Source organism: Pseudonaja textilis, chromosome 4 (genome assembly GCF_049901715.1).
Source record: "Pseudonaja textilis isolate UNSWEBS1 chromosome 4, rPseTex1.2, whole genome shotgun sequence".
NCBI lineage: Eukaryota > Metazoa > Chordata > Lepidosauria > Squamata > Elapidae > Pseudonaja > Pseudonaja textilis.
This window is the reverse complement of record NC_141993.1, coordinates 53032684-53053912: the sequence shown is the minus strand read 5'-3', so window position 1 is coordinate 53053912 and position 21229 is coordinate 53032684. Positions and strand designations below refer to the sequence as shown.

The following is a 21229-nucleotide window of genomic DNA, read 5'->3' as shown; positions in this document are numbered from 1 at the left end:
AAGAATGATTAGAGAATCTCTGAGAGAGATGTAATCTCTTATCTAATTACGAGTATTTGTACTTGCAAATGAAAACAAGTCATACATGTGCAAATTAATGTACAAAGAATTTGAAACAAGGAACATATACATGAAATTGATGGGAAAAGATCAGATAAATGCTCTTTAATCATGAATAAATCAACCTGATCTCCCTGTGCCACTTTGTTTGATACTTATTTTCTCAGAATTGGTTTCTATGGAAACAAGCCACTTTTATAAATCTTGGAGGCTACGAAGAATTTTTTAAAATTAGATTGAATTTTCACACTGTGTACTTTTCAGTATCTTAAGCATATCTGAACAATTCTTGTCACAAAGCAGAACACTGTGAAATATCTTGTATCTTAATATCAAAGGGTAGAGCAATGCAAAGCACATATTTTTAAAATCATACAAAAAGAATTGTAACATGAAGTTGTAAAAATAAAGTCCAGTCAAGGTGAGCAAATTAATACTGATGAATACTTGTTTACTCAGTGCAATATAAATGGAGATTAATACATACATGCATTTTGTAAAGCTTTACTATAGTACAATTCTCATCATTCTGGGCCAGTGTTTCTCAATTTTGGCTATTTCTAGAATTCCCCAGACAGTCCATACTCTAAAAGTTGCCAAGATTGAGAAACATTGCTCTAGCAGTGTGGATATCTGATTGGTGGTGTGATGCTAGGGAACTCAAGATCCAAAAATATATTGAAAGCACAATGTTGGAGAAAATGCTGTTTATTCAGTCTTAATGAAATGATCTTTTCTAGCTATATCCCTGCCGTTGTGGATCATCGTGGAGGAATGCCTTGCCTTGGGACTTTCCTATTGCATCAGGTATTTCATGTAGTATTCTTACCAATTCCTAACCCTAACCCTATTCTAAGCATAAGAGAATGAAAATACAATTTTTATTCTAGAAAATGAGTTGTTAATTACAATTTTTGGAGAATGGGCAGCTTTGAAGTATATGGGACTCAGAGCATTTAGTTTTGGTGTGTTTGCTGCTTCACTGAATAATCCTTCATATGTTCCACTTGAATGGGAAAACAGGATAGTGTTTACCAATTACCTAGAATCTTTTTGGATTCTATAATCTATTATTTTATAAATACTTTTTTGCTTTTAGTAGGATCATAACTTTGATTGCAATCTACTTTTTAAAAAAGAACATTCTGGAAATATAAAGGAATAGATTTATCAAAAAAAACCCAACCCTACATTTTTTCTTCAACACAAAGTGGCAAAGTTGTCAATTTTCAGGAGACCCACCTAATAATTTTACTTTTGTATTCTCTGTACAGCAGAAATATAAAATATTTGCTTAGCATTTTAGCACAGTTCTTACAGCTGCTAACTTTATCACCTTTCCGTATGGTGGATGTCAGGGTATCCAGAGGAGGATTACGGTTACCTTGGTGCATGAGACAGGGAGCCACATCCGCTGGAAGGAAGTGAGGGAGCTTGTTGTTGGTAAGCAAAATATTTGTTCTATATCCCAATCAATGTTGAAGCTATACAGTACATCTGAACTAAGCAGTCTCAAACCCCAGAACAGCGTCACTGATTTTTAGAAAAAGCTTATAGATACAGATGCTATGTAACAAGAATCAAAATAGAGCTTTCAGTGATATGGTATTTGAGCATTTTTCTTTACTTTTTGTGACAAGTTGTTCACTTTGGTAAACAAAGCCTACATTTGGATGTTTTACAGTGTATCTCCTCTGTAGCCTCCAGGAGTCTCTTGGATTACAATAGGATAGAAGTGTTCTGGAATAGAACAAATGTAATGAATGAACAAATCTCCTTTGATACGGTTTGAAGTATAGACTAGAACTTTGCATGGAAGATTGGATAATGCATTTGTTTATGTTGACAGAGTTTGAAAGATTGTTAAATTATAAGTGATGATTGGTTCACGGTCTCTTTCTTCTAAGAGGAGCATAGCTCAGTATGGTAAAAAGTATGAAAATATCCCAACAGTGTGATTTATTTTCAGTTCTCATCATGATCAGCAATGATGAATTTAAGAACTAGAGAATAATCTCATTTTGTAGACATACTATATTAGGCAGACTGCAAGCTACAGGCCTTATGTGACTCTTTAAAACCTTGCAAATGGTTATGACAGATGGCATGCTGGAGACTTTATAAAACATGACTACAAAGGAAATATGGCACATATGGATGAATCTTCCAAAACTCTGCCTTCTGCCTCCTATCATGTTGAAGTGGAGAGCGGAGAGAGAGCTGTGTATGCATCACTCTAGATCTTCCATTCATATTTTGGAAAAGACTTACTCAATTATGTTTTAGATGTCTAGAAATATATTTACTCTAATCCTCCTGCAGCAGTATAGGGAAGATAAAATGTATGCTCTATCCTCTATTTATAGGTCGAATCCGGAACACTCCAGAAGGAGATGAGTCCCTCATTGACCCCAATATCCTCTCTTTAAACATCCTCTCTTCAGGATACATCCGGCCCTCTCAGGATGATCGGTAGGTCTCTCAGAATACTCAGCTAATCTGGGTCAGTCATATTTCTAATTGTATGTGCCCAGTTGTGTGAAAAGCTTTTTCCCCTGAAAGACCCAACTCTTTATTCTTCTAGTTAAGTCAGTAGATCAAAGTTCTGACAAAGCTAGCAAAAAAGAACACAACAAAATTGCACACAGAAAAGGCGAGTGGCTTTCCTCCAGTATTTTTTTTCATGGGTAACAGTTTAAGAGACTAGTGCAACATAGGAAGTTGCCGAGCATTAGTTAAATCATTTGTTTGTCTAGTCTGGTATTATTTTCTCTGGCAGAAAGTTTTGTGTGTCTGTGGCTGAGGTCCATCTTCCCCATGTGTCCCACTTAAAAATATTGATTTAAGGAATACTATTTAATAATAATTGGAAATACTTGAAACAACCTAGAACCTCCCAAATGGTTAGCAGTTACATGACCTTGGAGGACTGGCATCTCTCCACATGCAGAATATGTTTACATTTGCTCCTGGACTGTGGCTCAATTGCTTTAGCAACAGTCTGCAAATATTTATATGCCATTATATTATAAATATTACTTCATCTCACAGCATAGAATAGAATAGAACAGAATAGAATAGAATAGAATAGAATAGAATAGAATAGAATAGAATAGAAGAAAGCTGATAATATTTTCATGTGCTATGAAAGGGAAGCACTGACACATGCATCTTTCTACAAGGGCCCAGTCTCTAATGGAACAATGTGTAGTAAAATCTTTTGGTGATGTAGAAGTTTCCAGATTTGGCACTGCAGTTTGAATGGAACAATCCTTTTCCAAAATTTCAAAAATGGCTATGGGGATATGCTACAGATTCTTTCTATTTTGAAAAACATATTTTAAAAAAAGATATTGAGAAAATAAGAGGTTGGAATGTGAAGCCCTTTCTTAGTTCCTGGCTATTGTATTACTATGAGAGATTAATAGTGAAGGATAACACAGTGTCATTAACAAATGGATGATTTATTATTCCTAAGGTGAAAGACATGCATGAGTGAATAATGCTATTCTATTAGGAAAACAAAAGACAGGAGACAATGTGACATCTCATTCATTCATCTTTTTCTGAAGATTAGTTTCTCTTTCAGTACCTCCTACAGTTGAGACCAAGTTATCATGATCAAATAATCCTAAGTATATTCCTCAACATTGATCTCAATTCAGATGTTTAAACATGTATGACTTTTACAACCCTCTGAAAGAATATATGGGTGAGTTGGGAAATGATGGTGAGTCAAGAGCAGCATAAATAAATCTCAGCAAAACAAGGTGTAAGTATATCATGGAAAGGAACAAAGCTGATGAGGGAATGTGAAAAGGAAAAAGAGGTTGGTTAAAATAATTCCAGTCCAGGATTTTCCAATCTGATTTCCAGATATGTTAGAATATAATTTCCAGGCAGCCCGGGCAGAGTTTGGAGGATGATTGTTCAAGGACAGGGAATCGGCACCCTTTGGGGGACAAAGTTAAATGTTAAGGCACATCAGTTGCAAATTATCTCTTCCCTGAGACTAGTCAGCTTTCTTTCTTCTCCTTTCTTTATGGAGAAGATCCTCTCAATTATCCCAGCTTTCTTTGCTCCTTTTTTTCTGGGCAAATGATCAAATCCCACCAAACACTGTGCTGCACCCATCCTCCATGATTGCTTCCCCCAAATGCCAGTAAAATATATGTGAATGGAGTTCATAGTTTTAAATAAAGATGACATTAGAACTGGTTGAACACATGAGTGGTGTTCCAGCGACAGACAGGAATCCGCGATCGTACGCGCTTTCTGCCTAGGCTCGCCACTGGAGCGCCCTGAGCCGGCTGGTTTTGGGGCTAAGCCACCCTGTAGAGGTGGTGAAGAGGGGGGAGATTGCCAGCAGGGTCGAGGAGAGCCGCATCTCTCCTCCTCAGCTGGCCAAACTCCCTTTCCCGAAGGCAGTAGGAGCAGCGGTCAGAAATGGCCGCCTCAAAGAAGAACTCAACCGGAAAAGAAAGTGCAGGAGGAAGATAAGAAGTGAAAGTTTTGGCTGACCGGGTTAAGCTGAAAAAACAACAATTAAGGTACCCTGGAATTTAAATTTTACAAAAGATAACATTGCTCCCAAAGAAGAGTCGGAAGCAGCGAAAGAAAGTGAAAAGGGAAAGGTTTTTTCTTCTTCTCTCTCCTTCCTTACATTGACAATTAAGAGATCGGAATAAGAAATCGGAAAAGTCCGCTTTGGCATCAGTAGGCAATTAAGCTGAAAATATAACTAAATGCCAAAGAGACAATAAAGATTTCTGAACATTAAAACCTTTTTCTTTTATAAGCAGGAAGGGAGAGGAAAAGAATAAGGGCAGGATTTGTAGGGAGGAGACTGCCTGGACTTCAAAAGATTCTAAAGTAAAACTTCAACAAGACTTCTAAAAGATACATTTTAACTGAGATTTTGCAACTAAATAGTAACCCCAGGAAGAGAAAGTGAAAAAAAAAGAAAGTGTAAAAAGAAACAGCTTCTGTGTATTTGGATTGTCTGGTGACTTTTGGATTTTTGGTTATTATATTTGAATGATTAAAATCAATTGGGTGGTTGTTTAAATTTTTTTACAATGGCATCATTTCTGGATGAATTGAAAATGGAACTTAAAAAATACAAAGAAGATGCACAAGAAGGGAAGGGCTCTTTTGGCTTCGTTTTTCAATTCTTAGAAATGGAGATCTGCAACTACGAGAAACAACAGGAAAAGAAAAACAAGAAGACTGGGACAAAGAAGAAGCCATCTTTAATGAACAAGTAATTCTATGTGGGGAAGAAAGGGGAAAGTGGGGGAAAGAGAATGGAGAATTTAAGACTTAAAAAAAACAGCCAAAGAAGGGAAAAATAATTGGAAAAGTGGATATGTTGGAAAGCAACAGAAAAGGAGAATACAGAAGAGGGAAATGGAGGTGGAGAGACAGGGGGGTAAAAAGGGGAGAGAGAAGAAGAGAGGGAAGAAGGAAAGGAAGAGAAGTTACAAAGGTTTGGAGCAAGATGTAAAGAAACAGGACCTATTCAGAGATAATGGGTGAAAATCTAACTGAAAAAGGGATTCTGTAAAGGTACATAAGATTGTATTGTTATATTTGTAATAGAAATAATTTTAGAAAATTGGAAACAACGTATGATTAAAAAGAGGGATAAAGTAGTTGGTGTGGTTTGGGGAAATGTTTGTGAATAAAATAAATGAAATAAAATAAACGAGAAAATTGAATTAGGAAGGAACGGGAACATTTTAATTAGTCAGTGTTTTATAAAATATAAGTGAAGAGTGCGGGGAATTAACTATGGAAAGTTTATAATTGTTCCCATAGAAGTATGATACTTATTTGAAAAGTAACATGTAAAATGTTAAGATCTAAATGAAGATTAATGATAGAATTGAATTGGAATGGATTGTTGTTTTAATTATATGATACATTTATATATATATTTCTTTTTTCAAGAATACAGTGTGTAGTTTTAGAATGTGCCAAGCAGAATCCGAATGGAAGTTATGTATCATATTAAGTGTTATAATTTTAGGGGAAAGATATAAAGGCATCATACTCCAATCAGTGATTACAGGAGAAAAGATAGTAGACAGTTGAAACAGGACAGACAAAGAATATAAGTATAATGATTTGAATTGAGATGAAAAAAATAAAATAAAATTAAGAAAGTTAAAAGAGGGGAGAAGGTATGTAGAAAATATAGAATAGTAATAAGATATGGAATGGAATATAAAAATGAGCATGAACTTGAATTTGTGTCTGTACGAAGAGATGTAACCCAGGATTATGCTGCTTTCAAAAAAGATGTTTTACTTGTATTTCTTTTCTTTTTGTGAAAACTCAAATAAAACTTACAAAAAAAGAACTGGTTGAACACAGCACACACCCTCCCATTTAATTAGTTTATTAAAGGTAGTATGGCACATATCAATGAAGACATTGACAGGGATATCAATATCCTGTATATCCTTGAGCGAAAATTCCATGTGTTTGATGATAATATAAAAATACGTTCTATTCAAAAGAAATTTTCCTTTCCAAACAAGCTAGCAATAAATCAACAGAAGAAAAGCAAAGCAAAACAAAACAGGAAAACAAAGCTAAATGAAGTACAGCAATGTTGTTCCTTTCACTGATATTTAGTTTTGATTAAATTGAAGTAGATACAATTTATATAAAGATGTTTCCAGATATCAGCTTTTTCAGTGACAATAACAGCTAACCTATAAGCAAAAATGAAAGGTAAAAACTTAGAGGAAATTTACCTATTATCAAGAACAATAATTATTGGAAACTGTTGTTCCTAGGTTTATTTAGTGGTTACTGTTATTCCTACACTAATCTTAACAGCATACGTGCCAAGCAGACTTCTGTTTTACAGGACCCTGGCTTGTCAACATGCAGTCATCTGTAAAATCAATGATTAAAACTAATATTAGGAAGTATTCCTAATTGTATGATGGATTTTGCATTGTAGAATGAAAGCAATCGATCCTGGTCATACAAAGTTTCTTTCATCCCTGGTTCCTGAGCTTTCTATCTCAGCCTCCCCTGATCTGGTGCCCTCTAAATGTATTGGGATATAAATCGAGAATTCCTATTCAGCATGCTGGGAATTCCAGTTCAATGACTTCTGAAGGAAATTGGGCTGAAAACAGCCACCCTATTACATATTCTAGAAGTGGTATTTTTTCTAATATTTTTCCCAAACTCTGCAGTTCTTGGCTGGAAACCTGAGTGTGATTGTTTTCAGTATGTTTCAGGATTGATTAACCATTTGATTTATTTGGAACATTTATTAGCCAAGTGCCCTGTTATGGTGCTCAAAGTAGCAGCCTTCATCAAATCCAGAATTTAAATTTCTAAATTCTCATAAACCATAAGAAGTCTACTGTTGAGGCTTCTGAGCCAAAGAAGTAAGAAAGACTAGGAATCACATATCCGTAGGTTTCTACTGCTCCTTCCTCTTGATGTCTTTTTCTCCCATATGAGCATTATTCTTAGCTGCCTGAATGGATGAAAACAGAATTGATGGCTGGCATCTTAAAGTTGTTAGGAAGGCTGGCCAGATTTGGCTGAAGGAAAAGAATAACAAAGGGTCTATCTACAAGAACAGCCTTTTCCAACCTGATGTGTTCCCAATCTGAGACTACAATTGTTGTCATCCCAAGGTAGCATTTTTATGTTGAGGCAGTAGGAGTTGTAATCCGATCCCATCTGGATTGTATCAAGTTGCAAAGATGGCATTAGAGCACCCATTTCTCATCTTTTTTTTAATTTGCATGAATTTTAGGAACTTTCTTTAAATCTTGATAGTACTTAACTAAGAACTTTTTGTTGGGAACTTAGCTCATCCACCCACATGGGCACTTGTTTCAGTTCCCAGATATCATGTATCAACAAGATATTTTCCCAGTAGGCCTATAACCATCTCTTAGTTTAGACTTTATTTACTGTATCACAATATCGTTGAGTAACATGATGCAAGAGAACTTCAGACTAACTTCATGTTCATAGCATTGTAAAAGTCCTCCTTGTGTGTTGGCAAGAAGCTCCTGTAAAGCCATGTAGCAGTATTTATAGGAAATATTAGACAAAAGGTGATGATGAATCAGATTGAATGAAATTAGAATATCTAAAACAGGGGCCTTCAAACTTGATAGCTTTAAGACTTGTGGATTTCAACTCCCAGAATTCCTCCTTCAGTCATGTTAGCTCAGGAATTCTGGGAGTTGAAGTCCGCAAGTCTTAAACTTGGTCTAAAACACTAGAAGGGCAGGTTTTCTTTGAGACAAGTCAGCAACAGCAAAACAAAAAAAGCAAACCTAGTACAGCCTGAATTTCTAAATGAGGACAGTACTTTTCCTACATATCCGTTTATAGCCAATGAATGTATTCTCACAACGTGGAATAAAATGGCCTGTTGAGAGGCAGACAGACACTGACGTTCCCAATCTTTCTACTGTCATATACAACTCTTTCAGCAAACGTTTACCTTGTCTCCTAAATCTGAAATAGATGCCATTTTGCAATTGGAGAAACCAGCCTTTGTAGTTTAGACCTGTGGTGGCTTAAAATCCCACTTACTCTAAATGGCAGGCACTTCTGATCTAGATGGTATACTAGACAAAAATTCCTGATTAAGAACTATGTGCAATAGTGATAAAATGGTGGCTGACATGGACTTGTCAATCTCATTTTAGGACTTCTGCAAATATACCAAAGGCTCTGCCCTGTTCACTTTCACAATGCTGAGGGAGCTTACATTTGCTTTAGGTAGTGATGTACTGACAACAAACTTCATTTGAATTTGAGTGAATTGATTTAATTTAAGGCTCTGCAGTAAAGGCCCCCAAACTGAACCCTAGAAATTTCAGTGCATCTCATTGTTACTGCACTCACTCACTAATTTACAATGTGTTCATCAGAGGGCCTTGAGCTTTCTTTCTACGTGGGACAGAGGGGAGCTGTTTGTAGGGCTTAGGCTTTGGAAGATCTGCATGATAAAACTGCTGATGCTACTGCCACGTCCAGCACCACTGCCCATTTAAACTAACCATGTGATTGTTTGTGTTTTTGCAGGCAGTTTCTTGATTCGGATATGCCTAGGTATTATTTGTGAGCTTTCCCATATATTTTATTTCCTCTCACGCACCTTTTTCAAATCAGCATTGGGTTAGCAATGCTGTAGACTAAACTTGCTTCCACCTACCTGAACACACCAGCTTCTTCCGTTCTTTTTTCTCTTCTGCATCATCGGGCTTCTTTTTGTTCCATTTTGTTCCTTGGCTGTTGCTTTTTGTAAGTTTTCTTTCAAAGGCCAGTGTTTTTCTTATTTCTCTCTCATCCATATATGCTCTCTTTGGGAACTGGGTGGCTGGGAGACAGCACTTTTTCCCCATTTGATTTCCCTCTTTCCTTCCCTCCCATCTCCGCCCCAAAAAAGACTGTCCTGTCCTGTCCATACTGAAACTCCTTCATCCCCTGCTTTCGGCTTTGGCAGTAACACAAAAGGAGTTGAACTGATGCAGGCTTCATGAGATGCTATGCTCTATGTGACTGGGGGTGAGAGAGGAGATTAGGGTAACCCCAAGATGGTGTGAAAGAGTCATCAATGAAGGAGGGGTGTTTAACAGGCTTCCTAGGATGTCTTCAGTCACATGTGGGTGCAAAAACTGTTCAAAATGTAGTCTGAGGCAACTGTACGAATTCAAGTATCAAATGGATTGCATGACTTGGGCTGTGACAATGATTAGATCTTAAAGCATCCCAAGGAGCCAATAAAATGGCCAACTCTGCATGCTAGGAAGATTGGAATTTACTGAATATAATTCTTTAAATACTGACAAGATCTTGCTGGTCTCACTGGCTGAAGTCCCATATATTGGAGAGACACTATGTTAAGGAGGAAACCTATGCCAGGTCAGAGAACAGGATTAAAAGAGCTAGGTCATGATATAAAATGTAATTCTTCAAACATTTCTCTATTCCCTAACCCCAGTACAATGATTGTCTTTTATTGAAAAATCAAGGGAAGCTAAAGTGGAAAATGGAAAGAAAAATTGTCTGGTTGATTTAGTTTAGGCTAATATTTGAATTAGGCCTATTTTGCTTGCTAGAATCTAGACTTAGCATGTGTTTGTTTTAGAGATGTCAGTGTTAGAAAATATAATAAATGATAAAATATCAACTTTAGTTGCAAGTCAGCATGCAATTAAGAAGTATGTCCTTAGTTTATGAGGTCACTGTAAAAATTATGTAAATTTTTTTTATTGCAGTGCCTTCTAATTAATCATTCAGATTTAAAAATTTGGGACCAAAAGTGTAATTAAAGATAACTTGTTGGAGTATACCATGGATGAATCAGACAAGACAGTTGGGGCCACTGTGATTTATAGCTCAGTTCACTAAAATTAGAAGCATTTCCTGCCTTGGTGCCAGTATTTTTGTTCCTTCATCTGCAGTTTTCTGCCAATTTGAACTGAGTTTCTGTTGCCTTTTCCAGGCACGATGATGGAACTGGTTTCCATTAATGGTTTCTTATGTGGTGTGGGTTTATACAACAAAGTTTACATCAGACTTTCTATGATGGTCATCTGGAAGATTAAGCTGATTTTACCTTTTGAGAATTAGAAAATGATTATTTTATAAGAATGAATATTTCTAATTTTGGATTTCATTTTTAGAGTCATTGGAATTTATTTATTGCTATATTTCTTCTCATCTTACTGTAGCACTTTTGCCTGGAACACTTTGCTTGTTCCTTCTTGATAATTAGAATATACTGTAGTTTGATATGATAAAATAAACTTGCTGAATTCTCCTCAATACAGTATCATTGCTCGATACTGTTAAGAGAAGCTGTATTTTTTAGGGAAGTACTGTAGACTGAAAGGGTTTTTTCCTTTAAATTTTACTTTCATGAAATCATTGTAGCACAGCCTCTCCAAATTTCATGCATTCCAGATGTGCTAAGATTACAACTCCAGGCCAAGTGCCAAGTGATTCAGAGAGCTGTCATCCCGACAGATCTTCAAAGCAACAGGTTGGAGGAGACTGAAATCCAGTTCTCATACTGAAAATTACAATTGTGATAATTTGGTTAATTTTTTAATCTACAGATTAAAAATTTTTAATCTACAGATAATATAGTATATTAAATATAATATATAATATTATATTATATATAATATATAATATAATATATTTTTAAAAATCTAACTGAATCACCAGGACTATTAGACTTTCACCTAGAAAACAAGAGGGATATATTCAGCACAACAGTCTGGGGGCTTCCTATTGTGTACATGTCCTTCTACTAAGAGATTGAAGAGAGAGCAAGTATTGTATCTAATTATGGCTGGTTTCATCAAATCTCCATGCATCCCTGTGTAGCTGCCTCTCTGGGTAGCGTTTCTCAGACACCTATAAACAATGCTTTCTGACATTTTAATTTCTTTGTGTATCTGTACGTGTGTTTGTCTTGGGTTGCCTTCCACTTATAGCATTTCACTTGGAAATGACACTAGGTATTTTTGTCTCACTTTTCTCTCATACCCTTGCCTGATCTCTTACTGGTTTCCTTTCTTTTCTCTTCACTTCTACACTCTTCCTGTCCTGAACTTGTTTCCTTCCTTTTTGGAATTTGTCTTTGACTTGCTTGTGTCTCAGTGAATTTAGCTCTTTTGGTTTTTGCAAAACGTCTGTGAAAATGTCCGATGTTTAGAATGGGGTAGTTAATTGTGCATCAACCAATACTCAGATCCTCTTTACCAAGAATCAGCTGTTGATCTATTGTTAATAAAATATCTTCCAACAGGTAGATTGGTGTCTCTTATTATTAAAGAGGCTTCTGACTATGTTGATACTGAATGTTGGTGAGCTGTGTGATAGTGGAATGCCAGGATATTTTTAAAACTTGAGGATGCTCAGATGGAAATGAGAGAAAAGGAGGAGAGAGAGAAAGTCCCGGTATTTTAATTATGTTTGGAAAGTAATTTCTGAAATGGCCCCTGGTATATAAAAAAAATAAAATTGAACCAAGTATGTTTTACAAGAAGAAAAACCACTTAAGTGAAAATGTGATTGAAAAGGAATAGGTGGAAAATTGGGCATGTGTTCTAATCAGCAGAATTCTGACTTCCTTTGGGTGTTCCAACATGACCAGAGCAGCTAGTAAGCCATGGAATTTATTCTTTATGGAAATCTGGATTTCTGAAGGGGCATAATATTCCATAGCACTATAGGGTGCTAAGCTTATGGATTGCCTAAATGAGCTAAGTGTTGGCTTGTCCAAGTAATAAGGAAAGCCTGGAGTAAAGATAGTCCTCGGCTTACGACCACAACTGAGCCTAAAATTTCAGTTGTTCCATGAGACATTTGTTAAGTGAGTTTTGCCCCATTTTACGACCTTTCTTGCCATAGTTGTTAAGTGAATCATTGCAGTTGGTAAGTTTGTAACCCAGTTCTTAAGTGAATCTGGCCTCCCCATTGACTTTGCTTATCAGGTCGCAAAATATAATCACATGACCTTGGGACATAGCAATGGTCATAAATATGAATCAGTCGCCAAGCATCTGAATTTTGATCACATGATAATGAGGATGCTACAATGGTTGTAAGGGTGAAAAATGTTCATAAGTCACATGTTTAGTGCCTTTGTAACTGAACAGTCACTTACTGAACTGTTATAAGTCAAGGACTATCTGCACAGTCTGGGCTCCAACTTTCATATACAAATGCGATGGTTTATATTATGAAGGTTGCTACAATAAACAGATATTCAAATATGGAATGAGAGTGACTGCCTTAGTTATAACACCCAGAGTCCAGGAATAAGCCAAATTTAAGCACGTTCACTCTTCTCATTAAAAGTTTAGGTTTTAAATAATCTAACCATGTTTTTTTGGAAGCATTAGTTTTATTCACAGATGAATCACATAAATTCATTTATCATGAATGGCACAGCAAAGTTTGAGAACTTCTGGACTAATATCTACTGTGCGTAGAACATATTTTTCACACTAAGGATTACAGGTATAATAGTGCACAATTTTGAAAATCGTTATGTGCAAAAAACAAAACAAAAAAAAAACATGGTAAATTAGCTGCAAGCACTTTGTAACAAAATTCTGCCCAGGTAATACTGAAAATGTTTCCAGCGATATAGAATTGAAAGCAATACTGAGCATCCTCACTTTTCCTTTCTTTTTTTCTGATTATGCTTGCCAAAAATTAGTATTTCCTTCCAATGGAAGAAAGATTGTTTATTTTAACATATTTGACTGAAGAGATGTGGCCTTGGAGTGCTTTAGGCAATGCTTTACGATGACCAGTTATTTCTATATCAAGGAAGGATCTTTTTCAATTGCTACAGTTTATTGCTTCTTGCCCACTTTCTCTTTTAGATGGCATCTTAAGTTACATTTTTGGATGACCTCTAGTGGGAATTGGATGAGGGTAATGCATCCATCCTGGGCCTCGCAGTGGCTGCAGATACCACCGACCATGGGGTTGGAAACAGATAGAACTATATTCTGCTGGTTCTCTTCCTTTCTGAGAATAGTTGGTGTTGATTGGGAACGAGAGGTCTCACCCTCTACTCCAATTATATGGGTGCCATAAATTTATTGCCATAAATTCCCTGCTCCTGGCATACTAAGTGATGCTGATGATGTCTTTTCTTGGTGCCTGGGGGCTGTGGGGTCCGCCCTGTGGAACCTCATTCCCTCTTAAGTGAAGCTAGCCCCGACCCTTATGTCCTTCCAGAAAGCCTTCAAAACATAGTATGTGTGGTTTTTTTCATGAGGCCTGAGGGAACCCACACATAGTAGGGAACCCACACTGGCTATATCATGCATAGCATTCCCCTCCCCCCTTGATTTTAATAATTGAATTGTTTTTAATTCATTTTATAATATATGTAAATAATCAGTTTCATTATAGGCTGTCTGGAGCCTCCTTATGTGAAACGGGCTGCTATCTAAATAAAAACAGTTCCAAAATAAGAATGAGTCAATAGATCTCACAATTGCTTAGAATCATTCAGTCAGAAGTATGGATCCGTAGGTGCTATTTCTGTCTGGTATACTCTTAGCTCTAATCCTGTTTATTGTTTAATGCCTCATGTCTATGTAACTCCCTTTTCAAGTGTTGCCTTCCCCTTTCCCTGTTTTTTTGCCACCTTCTCTCCTTTCCAAAATCATTTCTATCTATATGGGGCCATTAAAATATATATATATATATATATATATATATATATATATATATATATATATATATATATATATATATATATATATATATTTTAATGGCCCCATATAGATAGAAATGATATATATATACACACACCGCAAGACCTTCCTTGAGAATTCCCAGTGATGCTTTTACTTTTGCCTTTCAAACAAAATATTGTATTTCGGGCCAGAGTACTCCAGTTTGGCCACATCATTCAGACAGATCTGTGTATGTGTAAGTGTGTGTGTATGTGTGCATTTGTGCATGTTTGTGTTTTGTTCCTATTAATAATGTTTTGGAATAATTTATAGTCTTTTATTAACCAGGTATTTTGTTTTTTTCCTCTGCAGGACTTTTTACCAGTTTGAAGCTGCATGGGATAGCTCCATGCATAACTCTTTGCTCCTGAATCGTGTTACCCCTTACAGAGAAAAAATCTACATGACCCTCTCTGCTTATATTGAGGCAAGACAGTGCCTACATAATGCTCTCTGTGCAATTGTCAGATCCACATTGGCAGCTGCAAGGCTGCGTTTCAAAATTTCTATGATGCCAAGCATAACGTCATGATTCAAGTCCACCCTTTCCTACATGCATGTAACCAGGAATATATAACAACTTGAGATGTTTAATACTTTGTTATCAATGATATTCAGCGTTGGCTGATGCTGAAAAAGCTACTGAGGCCAGATCAGATTAGGAACATGATGAAAGTGAAGCATGTGGGCTGGATTCAATATTCCCTCCAAAATCCCAGAAAAAGACAACAACAAACCAACTTTTCTAGGGATGGAAGAAAATTACACAGATATAGAAATGTAATCATCAGCTTAAGCTTGTATTTTTTTTAATAATCACTGTATATGTGAAGGAGAGATAGAGCCTGGGGTCAGAGTCAAGAGAGTAATTAACCTGGAGTTGTTACATTTTCATAAACAGTCCAAGTCCTGCCCTTCTTGAATGCCATTAACTTGTATCTAGCACCAGTTTAGTACTGATCATTAGTTGACTAAAATCTTGTGTATAAATCAACTTAACTGGAGCTTAATGTGTGGTCCTGGTTCTTCAGGCCTGACAGTATAATAAGATTATGCTCTCATTTCAGATGGAGAACTGCACCCAACCTGCTGTTGTCACCAAAGATTTTTGTATGGTCTTTTACTCCAGAGATGCCAAACTCCCTGCTTCTCGATCAATCCGCAATCTATTTGGAAGTGGAAGCCTTCGAGCTTCAGAAAGGTAAGAAAGGCCAGAAAGCAAGCACATCTTATTAGGATAAAGAATATACTCCTGACATGGAAGCTGTAGGTGTATTTCTTCATAGACATTAACTGTGTTATGTTCACTTCTTATCTAAGGGCCATTAGGCTCCATATAAAACTTTAAGCATAACATTAAAATTATCTAAAAAAAAAGAGTTCGGTCTGCTCATCTTGAAAGAAACAGTGGAGTAAAATTATTCCTTGAATGTACTATATTTGTAAGAATGGTGTATCTTCTATTTACCGTATTGGCGAACCTATGGCATGTGTGCCGAAAGTGGCACGCAGAGCCATTACTGCCAGCACACGAGCCCTCGCCCAGAAAACGTCTACTACGCAAGCGTGCATGCTGCCCGCCCGACAGCTGATAGTTGAATATCTGGGGTGCATGTGTGGCAGCGTGGCGGCACGCAGGAGATACTTGTGCATGCGCAGAAGCATGTGGCATGCACATGGGGTTGCATGGGCATGCACAGAAGTGCACAGTGCGGGGCACGTAGGTTGCGTGCACTTACGCAGGAGGCATGGGGGGGCGCACGCATTTCCTTCTGGGTGATGGCACACAAGCACAAGCAGACAAGTACGCATGCAATTATCAGCACGGGAACCCAAAAAGGTTAGCCACCACTGTTCTATTAGCTTGCTCTGTTTTTCATTTTCTGCTACAGTAACCGTGTGACTGGGGTCTATGAACTCAGCCTCTGCCGAGTTGCTGATGCTGGCAGTCCAGGTAAGAACTTTTGTCTTTATGAAAGGGTCTCCATGAGGTTTTGGGCTTACAGTTAAACAAGAGGGATATAGCTATAGAAAGCAAGACTTAATTGTTACTATAACTTACAAAAAATGAATGTGTTGCATGTGTTTATTGAACACAGCTATGCTGAATAAAGATTTGCTCTGTAGGTATGCAAAGGAGACGAAGGCGTGTGCTGGATACCTCTGTGGCCTACGTACGAGGAGAAGAGAATTTAGCTGGGTGGCGACCCCGTAGTGATAGCCTCATCTTGGATCATCAGTGGGAACTGGAAAAACTGAGTCTTCTACAAGAAGTAAGACTAGCCTGAGGCCTGATAACTGCCAGTTTCACATCAATGTAGTCCTGCCCCAACCAATGGGCCAGGTGGCAAGAGTAGATTGATGTAGAGTAAAATACTTAAAATACTCTTCCCCATCCTGGATGCCCTGTAGATGTATGAATTCTAAGTTCCAGAATTCTTCACCTGGCATGGCCATTTCGGATAATGGAAAGTATCAATAGCAAACTTGCCTTTCTTTCCATAGGTTGAGAAAACAAGACATTATCTGCTCTTGCGTGAGAAGCTGGAGACAACTCAGCGCTTAGGTCTGGATTCCTTGTCCTCAAGCTCCAGTGAAGATTCTGATTCCCGTAGCACATCTTATGTCTCATCTCCAATCTCTGCAGATGGTACCCCAGAAGGGAGGCCTTTACCTCTTGATATTCCTAGTGAGAGACAGAAAGAACTTGCAGTCAAGGTACAGAATATGGAATGTGCTGGAAAAGTTGGCTTCATATTTTCTTTAAGTCTATGATCCGATGGGTATTTCTGTACCTGCATTCTGAATATTCTCTGCAAGTTCCAATAGTATTTTTTGTGTGAAAGTAACAGTCATTCCTGAGTGAAGAAATAACATTTCTTAGCAGGAAAGCTTTCTCAGCAAAGAGCATTTCCTTAATTTGAAGGCCCATTGAGAATATATGTACATTTCTACAATACAAGTACATGGTGGTGATTTCCAGCAGCAGCAGCACTAGTTTTTATCATCAGTTACAAAATATTTCTTTTGTAATTTCTTTCCCCCACTTCTTCAAAGGGTTGAACATTTGATTGGAGTCCATATTAATCTTTGTGCTTGAGGAGGGAAAGAGAGAAGGGAGGGAGACATATAGTGTAAGAGGCATACAGAAAGGTAGGAAAATTGCCCATAGGAATAAAAATTATCCACATTTGTTCAGATACAGGTAGTGCTCACTTAATTACTTGTTGAATGGTTTAATGACCATTCAAAGTTTTAACAGTCTTGAGAGTCTCAGGAAGGGTGCTTGACAACCTGTAAAGCACTTTTGACTGTTGTAAAACGACACGCTGCCCCAATCCCCATTCATGTAAGGCACTTGTCATCTTACATTTACAACCAATTGCAGCATCCCATGGTCATGTGACCATGATTAGCCTTTTGGGGGGGGCCCATTGGAGATACTGGATTTACCTGACCTCATGGGTTACTTAATAACAGTGGTGACTCGCTTTATGATTGTCATAAATACAAAATCAAGTCTGGTCATGTGGCGATACTCTAAAAACCACCCAACTGTGATGGTAAATAGAGGATTGCCTATATAGTTAATTTTTGTTCTCGTCAGAATCAAAACTCATTTTTCTCTTTCTCTATTTTTTTGCAGTGCTTGCGTCTTCTTACACACACGTTCAACAGAGAGTACAGCCATAGCCACGTGTGCGTGAGTGCAAGTGAGAGCAAGGTAAAATACCTTCTGTGCTTTCATACCTATTTATTACTCTTATTACCCCCCATATTTTAAAACCTAATCCATTTCAGAATTGACTCCCAGAGTACCGAATAGAGCTAATACATTTAGCTCAGGATACATTGGATTTTGGAGCAAAAAAGGAGACTAACTTATATACAGTAAAATATCAAATTCTGATAATTGTGAAATGATGAAATCCCACTGTATCTGAAATGTTCTCATCCTGACCTTCTACTTTGTGTTGTGGAACAAATTGCAAGCTGACCTAAAGGGCTTATTCTAAAGCCCTGATGTCCTAACTTTTCTCTTTTACTGCACATACCCTTTAGAAGAATAAATGATAAATGAGCATAATTTGTAGACATTAAGGGTGCCTGTTTTCTGAGAAGGCCCTGAATATATAGTTGTAAAAGTGCTGAAGCATGCAACCAAGATTTGGAGATATTTGTTGTCAGAGAAGCATATCCAGTGACAGATTCTTTTTATACCCAGCTATCTGAAATGTCAGTGACTCTGCTGAGAGATCCCTCCATGTCAGGCCTTGGTAGCGCAACTTTGACCCCCTCCTCAACCTGTCCATCCTTGATCGAAGGCCATTATACTGCTACAGAAGCCAGGTAAGAAAAGTGGCAAGACTAAAAATGCCGGGGTTGTTTATGTATCAAAGGTACATAGTTTTACTATGAAAAATAAAGGCCATTGATCAAAATGTAATTGAAGTTATAAACCTGCTTTTTCTCTGCAGACCTCTCCAGCTCCCTTCCAGAGTAGAAAGTCCTGAAATTGAGCTCACCATTGAAGGAGAGAAGAAGAAATCCCCTGTTTGTGGCCCTGAGGATTATAAGGAAATCCAGCGTCTATTGGTTCCTGATATTCAAGAGATTCGTGTCAGGTAAAAACTATGGGCAAGTTATGGGCAAATTAGCAACTTGGCTAAAACTGTGAACTGTCAGTCTTCCAGATGTGCCAGAGACCACAAAATTGCTCCATAGACTTGATTGTTGAGCACACACTGTGAAGTTTCTATGTAATTATTAAATGGGATGTGAATGTGTCTCCTCTACAGCCCTATTGTCTCCAGAAAGGGCTACCTACACTTTCTGGAACCCCATACAAATGGGTGGGTGAAGCGCTATGTGGTTGTGAGACGCCCCTATGTCTACATCTACAACAGCGACAAAGATTCTGTGGAGAGAGCAGTCCTCAATCTCTCATCAGCTCAGGTGGAATACAGTGAAGACCAGCAGGCAATGCTAAAAGTAAGAGTAAACTTTGTTCAAATAAGTGTCCACACAACAGGTTTCTTTCTTTACTTCCCTTTCTAGGAAATACTATAGTAAGGCTGTTTTTGGCATCACTGTAAAGAGGAACTAGGGTTAAGGCAGAAAATCACTGTGGCTAAGATGATTATTTAGACTGTCTGATAAATATACCGCTAATGTGATAGTAACCACTTTAAGAGACAGTTTGGCCTAGTGGTTAAGGCACCAGGTTTGAAGGCTGTGAGTTCTAATCCTGTCTTAGTCATGAAAGCTGATTGGGTGACCTTGGCATTCTAGGCGTTCTTTTAGTCCAACTCCCATCACAGGGTAGTTGTGGGGAAAGTAAGAAGGGAAGGTGTGTTGGATATCTTCACTGCCTTAAATTATTTATAAAATTTATATCTATAATAAATATCAATGAATAATTTGATGAATGGATTTTTTGGGATGAGAAGAAATAACCAAACCCATTCTGATTAAATATAGGTTGCAAGTTCCATATTTGCAAAACAACTTGTGCAGCAAATATTTCAGAACATGGAGTGTTGCATTATGGATTGTTAAGACTGTATGCAAGCAAAATATGGATCTCGGTTCACATGACTTGATTTCTGTAACTTGTAGTCAGTTGCAGTCATTATAAACTGCAGTCATCTTGTTCTTCTATAAATGAGCCTAACTAGCAACTTTTTACTTGGTTTAGACCCCTAACACTTTTGCAGTGTGCACTGAACATCGTGGAATTCTGCTGCAAGCAAGCAATGATAAGGACATGCATGATTGGCTGTATGCATTTAACCCTCTCCTGGCTGGATCAATAAGGTAACTGAATGCCTTAAAAGACTCATCTTTGACTTTCCAAAGAATGTCTTTTTTTTTTTTGAATGTTTTGCACAAACAGCTCCCATTAAATTGCTGGATAGCTGGTATAAAATTATAGAAGGAACCAATTGAAAAAGGCTCTTCTAGAAAAAGAGTAAACTAGTTCATTTATACTACTGTTAGAGATGGGCAATCTTTGATTCAGTTGAGATTCGTGTACCTGGGTGGAAGTCTGAAGCATAATTTCTCTTTGTTTGTTTTTTTCTCGAGCCTTTACATTTGTTCTATCTTGGCTTCTCCAACAGATCCAAATTGTCAAGACGAACAACAACCCAGGCAAGAATTTAACTTAAAAGAGCTGTGCACCTCAAAACAAAACAAAACAGAAACGTGAAATAATGGGTGCTGTTGGAAGATCCCCATCTGAAATTTGGATTTTTCCTATCATTCATCTCCTCAGATGCCTGTGCCACAGAGTGATCCATCATGAGTTACAGCTACATTGGGCAAACTCATTTCCCTTGTGTAATTTTAAAAGGGTAGTTTTCCCTAGAATTCTTGCACATATGTGATCTTCCACTCTTCTCTCTATTGGGTGGCTTATGACTACTAACAAAGCAAGAGCTTTTTTCTTTCCTTCTGTTTTTTTTTTAAGTCCTAAATCAATTGTTCAATTTAAAGAGATAGGAATTTGCAAGAGTGAACGCTAATGCTATTTAAAGAGATAAAAGTGATAGAATTATGTGCTGCTAATTCATTACTTACTGTTGACATTTTACAAATTACTTGATAGAGAAAGAGTAGTATGAGATTATATTTATAAGGTATTTATTTCTATTTACTTCACTGAAAATAATATGCATTCTGTTAATCATGTGTTTCGGGGTCTCCCCTAACTTACGCATATTCCCAATGCTGGGCTGCATTTTCGGTAAAGGAAAAGATACCCAAAGGAGCAAGGCTATATTTATTTTCTTTTCAAGTTGCATTTGTTGTCTAGACATTTCTTTCCAGTTTGTTTAATTAACAACATTCTCCCCCTCCTTATCCGCTCCCCTCCACTAAGACACAGTTTTGGT

At 37.3% G+C, this 21229-nt stretch overlaps 1 protein-coding gene and 1 long non-coding RNA gene across 23 annotated transcripts in view; one reads left to right on the top strand and one right to left on the bottom strand.

Annotated features, from left to right (window-relative positions):
* Window positions 1-20539, top strand: part of KIF1A (kinesin family member 1A) — a 100229-nt gene extending 79690 nt beyond the window's left edge. For 10 of the 22 annotated variants that reach the window (XM_087933054.1, XM_087933047.1, XM_087933046.1 and 7 more), the window contains 15 exons: window positions 801-867; window positions 1419-1503; window positions 2427-2532; window positions 9142-9168; window positions 14646-14760; window positions 15401-15534; window positions 16226-16287; window positions 16461-16606; window positions 16839-17051; window positions 17980-18057; window positions 18559-18683; window positions 18812-18958; window positions 19133-19325; window positions 20032-20150; window positions 20456-20539. In XM_087933054.1, coding sequence (XP_087789180.1) covers window positions 801-867; window positions 1419-1503; window positions 2427-2532; window positions 9142-9168; window positions 14646-14760; window positions 15401-15534; window positions 16226-16287; window positions 16461-16606; window positions 16839-17051; window positions 17980-18057; window positions 18559-18683; window positions 18812-18958; window positions 19133-19325; window positions 20032-20150; window positions 20456-20498 — 1660 coding nt within the window. In that variant the 3' untranslated portion in view covers window positions 20499-20539. Of the gene's footprint in view, window positions 1-800; window positions 868-1418; window positions 1504-2426; window positions 2533-9141; window positions 9169-11564; window positions 11589-14645; window positions 14761-15400; window positions 15535-16225; window positions 16288-16460; window positions 16607-16838; window positions 17052-17979; window positions 18058-18558; window positions 18684-18811; window positions 18959-19132; window positions 19326-20031; window positions 20151-20455 lie in introns of all 22 variants that reach the window. The other 12 variants (XM_026701106.2, XM_087933048.1, XM_087933052.1 and 9 more) reach the window with 2 other exon arrangements.
* On the bottom strand, window positions 16543-20503 carry LOC148125834 (uncharacterized). The gene is made up of 2 exons (XR_015743541.1): window positions 20371-20503; window positions 16543-17019 (listed from the first exon to the last, which is right to left on the bottom strand). It is a non-coding gene; the product is annotated as an uncharacterized LOC148125834 (long non-coding RNA).
* Window positions 20540-21229: the final 690 nt, after the last annotated feature.